This window comes from Larus michahellis, chromosome 8, assembly GCF_964199755.1.
Source record: "Larus michahellis chromosome 8, bLarMic1.1, whole genome shotgun sequence".
Classification (NCBI taxonomy): domain Eukaryota; kingdom Metazoa; phylum Chordata; class Aves; order Charadriiformes; family Laridae; genus Larus; species Larus michahellis.
In genome coordinates, this window is record NC_133903.1 from 16,771,599 (window position 1) to 16,778,866 (window position 7,268).

The 7,268-nt window shown below is 62.5% G+C and overlaps 1 protein-coding gene across 1 annotated transcript; it reads right to left on the reverse strand.

Annotated features, from left to right (window-relative positions):
* Nucleotides 1-407: 407 nt before the first annotated feature.
* C8H16orf96 (chromosome 8 C16orf96 homolog) lies at nucleotides 408-6,981 on the reverse strand. The gene is made up of 12 exons (XM_074598074.1): nucleotides 6,589-6,981; nucleotides 5,293-5,397; nucleotides 4,911-4,991; nucleotides 4,054-4,195; nucleotides 3,615-3,694; nucleotides 2,767-2,931; nucleotides 2,418-2,536; nucleotides 2,157-2,219; nucleotides 1,971-2,063; nucleotides 1,752-1,878; nucleotides 1,351-1,618; nucleotides 408-1,225 (listed from the first exon to the last, which is right to left on the reverse strand). The coding sequence occupies exons 1-12, from the start codon at nucleotides 6,964-6,966 to the stop codon at nucleotides 1,125-1,127; spliced, it is 1,722 nt and encodes a 573-aa protein (XP_074454175.1). The 5' UTR covers nucleotides 6,967-6,981; the 3' UTR covers nucleotides 408-1,124.
* Between the last annotated feature and the right edge of the window lie 287 nt (nucleotides 6,982-7,268).

Consider the following 7,268-nt stretch of genomic DNA (forward strand, 5'->3'; position numbering starts at 1 on the left):
CCCATGCTCTGCCTCCGAGCTGGGGCTGGCCGCCTCTCTGCTGTATGTGTGCTGCTCAAAACACCCCGTCCCAGCCGTGCGGTGACTGACAGGTACATGCCAAGGCTTAGCCTCAGCAGAAGCCAGCTGGGCTCTGCCTGCTCCCCCTCCACATCAGCTGTGGGTGTGAGACCCCCACTAGGAGCAGGGGCAGGCTGATGGCAGGGCTGCGGGCAGCCCTCAGGCTCCCTGTGTAACACCCACAGGTCCTGGGTGTCTTGCTGCGACCTGGCTCCTGTCCCCTCTTCACTAGATGACAGGGGCCAGGTCCCTTGGCAGTTGCCATTCCTGCTGAGCCCTCTCCCCATGAGGCCATGCCCCTCTGTCCCAGCACTCACCGGTCAATAATTAATTTCAATCTCTTATTTGTGTTGCTAAAATAAACATTGTAGGAGCCGTGGTTTCACCCATGGTGCCTCTTGTACAGCCTGGGCAGAGGCTGGAGGGAGGGCTAGAGCTGGTGCTTCCCTGTGCAGGGTTGTGCTGGAGCTGCGTGGCTCAGTCCTGCCCCACTGAGGTGGAGTGGGACAAGCGTGTGAAATCTGGAGTGAGCTGGGAACATGGGTCTGGTGTCCCAGCCATGGTGGCCTGAGCACATGGAGGCCAGTGTGGAGTTGTGCTGGGAGTGGGGATGGTCTGTGAGGCATGGGGCTGCATGGCATGGAGCCCACCCAGGGGAGACACCTGCCTGTGAAATGCAGGTGAAACCACATGGAGACCTGGGTGGCGGGGAGGGGAACTTGCCCGTGACTGTCACAGGACCACCAGGAGCCATGGAATTGGAAAATCCAGAGCCACACCGCAGACCTGAACGTTTGGCTGGTCAGAGAGAGCTCACAGGGACGTGGCACAGCCCAAAACGTCAGGCTCTGGTTGTTGAGTCCCCAAGGATGTCCCATGTACCCCTACAAGCTCAGGGACCATGCAGGAGAGGCAACAGCGGAGGGAGCATCTTTATGGCCTGTGGTGTTACCCCGCTGCACTGAGCGGCTGCCAGGACAGCGTGACCCCCACCCCGCCAGACCCCTGAGGCCAGGCAGCACAGCCCTGGTGCACCTGCCCCCTTCCCAGACACCCAAGCCATTTCACAGCTCCCTGGCTGGCTCAGACGCCTGCTGTCCTGCTGCCACCTGCGTCAGCCTGCCACCAGCCCCCGGAGCACCCGTCTTTGTCCGCCTGGCAGCACCTACAATGCGGAAGGACAAACAGCCTTGCATTGGGACACAGTGCCCCCTGGGAGCGGCTCAGCAGCAGGCTGAACCTGCATGGTGGGGCTGGTGGCCCGGGAGGGCAACCGGGGCAGGCACTCACATGAGTACGGGGACACGTTGTAGCTGCTGTACTTGACGGCACGGCGTATCTCCATGGTGTGCCGGGAGCGGGGCTGGGGGGTCTTCGTTGCTTTGGGATGAGCAGAATGTGCTGGTTCAGGTGGCTGCACAGCCTGGCTGGAGCTGTGCCCTGGGGCTGCTCCCCTGCCTGTGAAGTCCTTGCCCATGGTGATGGTCCTGTTGCCAGGCGGCGAGCTCAGCCTGCCCTTGTAGACAACCCCATCGATGCCCAAAATATCCACTTCTCTCTAGAGGGAAGGGCAGACGGTGCCAATGGAGGTGCACCGAGGCTGTCTGCAGCTCACAGCACTCTCACCATCCCAGCCCGGGTGGGCTCAGTGGGTTTCCAGAGCACAGGGACACATGGGGATGGGGGCTCACATTCTTGCAGGCGAGGTCTGCAGCGCCTCCGCAGGAACACATGGCGATGAGGGAACTGGAGGTGGACAGTGGCCCGGGAGGACTCCTGGGGCTCCCCCGGCCGGCACTGCTGCTTCCTTCACTCTCCCTGGGCGGGGAGCACTGATGTTACCCCTCCTGCCCAGGCAGAGGGATCACAAAGGGAGAGAGAGGGATGCAGTGGCACCTGGCAAGCCTCACCTCCCCGGGAGCTGCTGTGCCAGGCAGCAGCTGCTGGCACTGGCTGGATGAGGATGGAGGATCTGGTTGGCTCTTCGGACTGTCACCAAGTGCCTACAAATGAGGACGCGGGGGCAAAGTCGGGCAGCGGTCTCTAGTGGCAATGTGGCATGGGGGTCTGTCCTGGGGGGGCTGCACAATACTCACGGTGCCCGGGCCTGTGGCAGGGATCTGTCGCAGGAGATGCATTTCACGGGATCACAGAGCTGCCTGCAGCACAGGGGCGGCTGCTCAGCACCCCACCAGCACCCCAGGGACCACACGAGGTCCCATGGGCAGGGTGGGACAAACAGTCTGGACGGGATGGACAGGGCAGGATGGGACAGCATGGGAGGGGATGGGGCAATACAGGAGAGGACAGACGGGGACAAGGTGGGGTGGGATGGGACGGGACCCAGCAGCCCCCACCTCTTGAATCTGGTGGCACGGTTGTCACCGCAGCAGGGTCCCTCGCAGAGGCACTGCTGGGTGAGCCTCCACACTTGCTCCAGCTGTGCCTGCAGGGGAGCCAGCGCCGCACAGTCCAGCTGCAGGGAGGGCAGGGGGCCTTGTTGGGGCACCATCCCCATTTCAAGGGATGCTGGTGCCCCTGAGGGACATTGGGGACACCTTGGGACACATGGCCAGCCACGGTGCAAGGATTGTCATTTCTTGGCGTTGTCAGATTCAGGACTTACCCCCCCCCCCACGCAGGGATGTGCTCCCTGGGCCGGTGCATCCCTCCATCCTCACCACCCTCCCCAGGCGACATTGCTACCTTGGAGTCTATCTCACTGAAGAGCTTCTCCAGGGCTTTCTGCCTGTCCTGGTCCATCAGGGACATCCTCTGCAGCAGGTCCTGCATCATCTCACTCAGCTGGACCATGGCACGTTGCAGCTCATCCTGGCTTGATTTGGTCTCCAGTGCAGCCTTGTCTGCTTTCTGAGGGGGACATGGTGTCAGCCATCCCCTGTGGGCCCCCAGCCCTCCCACCAGCCCCACATGTCTTTGCTTGCTCACAACACCCAAGCCCTGCTCCTGCAGCACCTTGCTCATGGCTGGGTGCCCCACCACCCCGCGCAGGTTCCATGCCTGCCAAGTGCCCCCAGCCACCCGCCCTCCCTTATCCCTCTCTCAGAGCTGCTCATCATTGTTCATCCCCGGCTCCTCCAGCATGTCATGGCCACAAAACCCTGGCACGCTGGGGATGTGGGGACATGCCAATCCTGGGCAAGCCTGTACCCAGCCTGGTTCAGACACCAACCATGGCACAAGCGGCTCCTGAGCTTAGCCCAGGGCTGTGCTCACTTGGGTGTCCCTGGTGTCACCCCACAGCCGCTCCACAGCTTCCTGCAGCCTTGTGCACTGCTCCTGCAGCTGCCCCACCTGGTCCAGCACCTCCATGCCAAAATCCAGCCCCTGGGGAGGACAGATGGGGCCCTGGGTGAGAAACAGGGTGGCTGCAGGAGCTGGGTGAGGCAGGGAGGTATGCTTATGGGTGGCCCCAGTGAGTGGCTAGCGAGGACATCCTGAGTGATGGCCCAGTGCATCCCGGCAAGCAGGGTGCGGGGCTGCAGCCCCAGACTCTCGGGAAGCGCCCTCCTGAGGCCCGGGCAGCTGGGCACCTTCGCTCCTTCATCCTGCCTTGTCTTGCTTGGCACCTTCTCCAGTGGGGCAGCTGTGTCCTCTGAGGTCCCTGAGTCAGCTGAAAACAGACACCAAAGCTTTGCTCCAGGAAGTGCCAGCTCCTGCAGGCCCCCAGCATGGTGCCATCCCCAAAACAGGTGGCTTTATGGCTGCAGAACGCCCTCAGCCCCCCTGCTGCCAGCCCCCATGCATGGCCAGCACCAGGGCACCCAGGGGTGCCACAGATGGCAGTGACCACGTCCCCAGTCACGCCAGCGTGTCTGGGAGCAAGGCAGAGGGACAAGGGGGCTGCAGCAGCTTGGAGACTCAGATGGGATGGCTGCGTATGGCTGCGCCATCCACCAGTCCTGGCAAAGGTCCAGTGGCACAAGCCAGCACATGGTGGCTTGGCATGGTGGGGGGGGTGCTGGTGCTTACCGTGCTGCTGGAGCTGGCTCTCACAGCGGCTGACATGGGTGCCCACGACTTCACGCTGCTCCATGAGCCAGCTCAGGTTCCATGGGGCCTTGTGGGCTGGGTCCTGCGAGGGCTCAGGGCCAAGCTCCTGGCTGGAGAGCTTCTGAAACGAAACAGCCCCCAGTGTTTTGGGGAGTGACAAGATCCCCGTGCCATCCAGGCATTGCCAGCAAGGGAGCCTGGCACCTGGGAGCCTGTATGCATCTTGCCAGTGGCCACCCTGCAGAAAGAGCTCTGGCACAGCGTGGTGGCATTCCAGGGGAAGGAGTACAGCTCCTGCCACACCTCTGCCTGCGACCAGGAGAGAAATCAGCCCTTCCGTCCTGCTCTGGGAGCGGAGAGCCTGGGCAGATCCAGGATGAGGAGGGAAATGCGAAACCTTGCCACCACCCCCAGCACCATCCCCAACCCTTGCAGACCCCCTGTGACCTCAAAATCTAGAGGGTATAATCCAGCCCCTGTCTGTGCTGTTGTGTCCCAAGGTAATGATACTCTCCTGGCATTGCAGGAGGGATGAGATCAGCAGAGGTGTCTAGTGGAAGCCACCAGCACACCCAGGGATGGATGTCCCTGCTCCGGCAGCTGGGAAGGTGACATGGACCCTGCCAGAAGATCCTTGTGGGGCCAAATGCTTGCCAGGCAGGTTACCTCAGCCCGGGCAGCCCTTGGGAGGCTTGAGTGCATTTTCCATAAGGATTTGCCAAAGCCTGACCCTGGAAAGCTTGGGGACAGTCTCAGAGGCTGGGTGCTGAGTGCCTCTGTGCACAGTGCTGCAGACACCCGCCCCCAGCCCCTCTGCCAGAGCTCCCCCCACTCACCACTTGGTCCAGGATGCTCTGCAGGCGGTGGCCGTGCTCGTCCTGCTTCACTGGCCGCTCTCGCAGCTCCTCCAGACCAGCCTGTTAAACAGAAGCAACAGGGCATTTGGCACCCACAGGGGTTGGGAATGGTGAGGATCAGCATCAGCAGGGACAGGCAGTGCTGGGCTGGGCTCCATGGCCACAGGCAGTGTCTGCCCAAAGCGCCTGGGCTCCAGGGCAGATCCCACATCTCCCAGCTTAACCTTTGTGTGGGAAGGAGCCTGAGCTCAGGACATCATCCCTGTCACCCTGTGCCACTTGGCCATCCACACAAGCCCCCGGGGAGCCCGACCGCTCTGCCAAGAACTCTCCAGCAACTGGCCTGGCTTCATGTACGCACCTTCTGGAAACTGTCCTTCAGGAGCTGCAGCTCCTCCTGGAAGCCCTCGACAGTGGTTTTCAGGGAGCAGGTGGTGGTGAGCATCTCCTGCAGCATGTTCATGACCTGAGGAACACAGGTTTGGCCAGTGATGCTGAGTCCTTGTGGGCTCCGGGGGACATGGGGAGAAGGGAAGTTAAACGGTATGCAATGAAGACTCAGATTCAGGGGTGTCTCTGGGACCCAACGGAGCTGCCACAGCACTGGGCACATATGGCTGGCCCGTGGCCATGCCCACAGACCTCCCCCAAACTGAAATGGAAGAACGCTTGAAAGGGACAAGAATCCCTGCTCCAGCTTCCCCCCCCGCCCCCTCCCGAGCAAAATTCTGTCACCTTTTCCCTTTGCTCTGTGGTTGTGCTCAAAGCCAAGGTCATAACATGTGAGACGGGATTGGCTCGGGGCTGCCAGGTCTCACAAGGGATGAAGAAGTGTTGGGTTTGCTGTGGGCCAGCCCCATGCTGCCTGTGGCGAAGACAGCTGGGCACAAGGCCACCACAACTCATCCTTGCGCTGCAATGTGTGGCTCGAGCAAGGAAGACAGCTCTGATGTTACGTGTTGTGTTTCCCACTCAGAGTCTAAACTTGAACAGCCAAATAACTTGAACTCGTGCTGTGACAGTGTCTCTCCCACGGGATCCTGCCTTGGTGTGGGGACAGCCTGCCTGCAAGGCAGCACTGCTGTCACCTGCAGCTCAGGCACTTGCTGTGCCGCAGGGAAGAGATAAGGGGAGCCTGATGGGTATTCTGCTGTGCCTGCACCGCTGGGGGATCCTTGCCAGGGCAGGATGGGACCCAACAGACCTAAATTTCAGCGCAAGTACTGATGGAGCCTCAGGGGCAGGTGAGAAGTGACCGAAACCATCTTTGGCCAGTGGCTGTGTTAAATACTGCTCTTTAATGAGTCACAAGTGGAGCTGGGGCCACCAGAGCCAGAAAGGTGCCTCCATGCTTCACTGGGCTCTCTGGTCCTTCGGCAGCAGTTGTCACAGCAAGGGCAAGATACAACATGGGCATGTCACTGTGTAGGGCAGGACACTATATAGGGCTGGACACTGTGCCAGGCAGGAGCAGTACATGGTGTAGGGCAGTGAGTGGCATAAGCCAGGACACCATGCAGGGCAGGATGCTTGTGTAGGACAGCAGTGCAGAGCAGGACCCTCTGTAGGGCAGGACACTGCACAGGGCAGGACTCCGTGTAGGGCAGGGTGTGGGACCCTGCCGAGGACAGGCACCACCTGGAGGGTGGTTTCTCACCTTCGCCATCACCTCTTCAGTCACTTCCATCCTCTTCCTCAGCTGCACCATTTGCCACTCCTCGGCGGCTGGCCCGCCGGGGGCCGGCAGCTCTGGGGTGCCCGGGGGTCCGCTGGGGTGGCTTGGCTGACCCTCTGCCCTCCCCAGCCACGGCCGCCTTTGCTGACGGAGGGAGCAGCACTTCCGCCGGGCCACGCCGGTGACAGGCTCCGGGAGACCCCTCTCATCCTCCCTGACCTGCGCCGGGGCCTCCTGCGGGGGGAGGTTCTCCAGGAGGCCCCGCAGGAGGATGCGGAGGGCGCCTACCTGGGGGCTGTTGCCATCGGCCGTGCCGAAGGCCAGGTCCGCCAGCTCGGCCAGCGTGATGGTGACGCTCATGCTGCCTTCGGGCACCCCCAGTGGCACACCGGGCCGGGGAGCTGGCGGGGGGCCCCGGCGCTGAGGTCACAGGGGACGTTACCAGGAGATGGACGCGGGGTTCTGCCCCAGCCCCTTCCCTGCCCGAGGAAGGGGAGCAGGGCCTGGCCCGGCCTGGCGCGGCCTGGCGAGACCCCGGCCCGGCGTGGGGAGCAGGCCCCGGGTCAGGCCTAGTGCGGCCTGGTGGAGGGGACCAGGGCCCGGCCCAGGGAAGCAGGGCCCGGCCCTGGCCGCGGCCTGGAGCAGCCCGGCGCGGGGGAGCA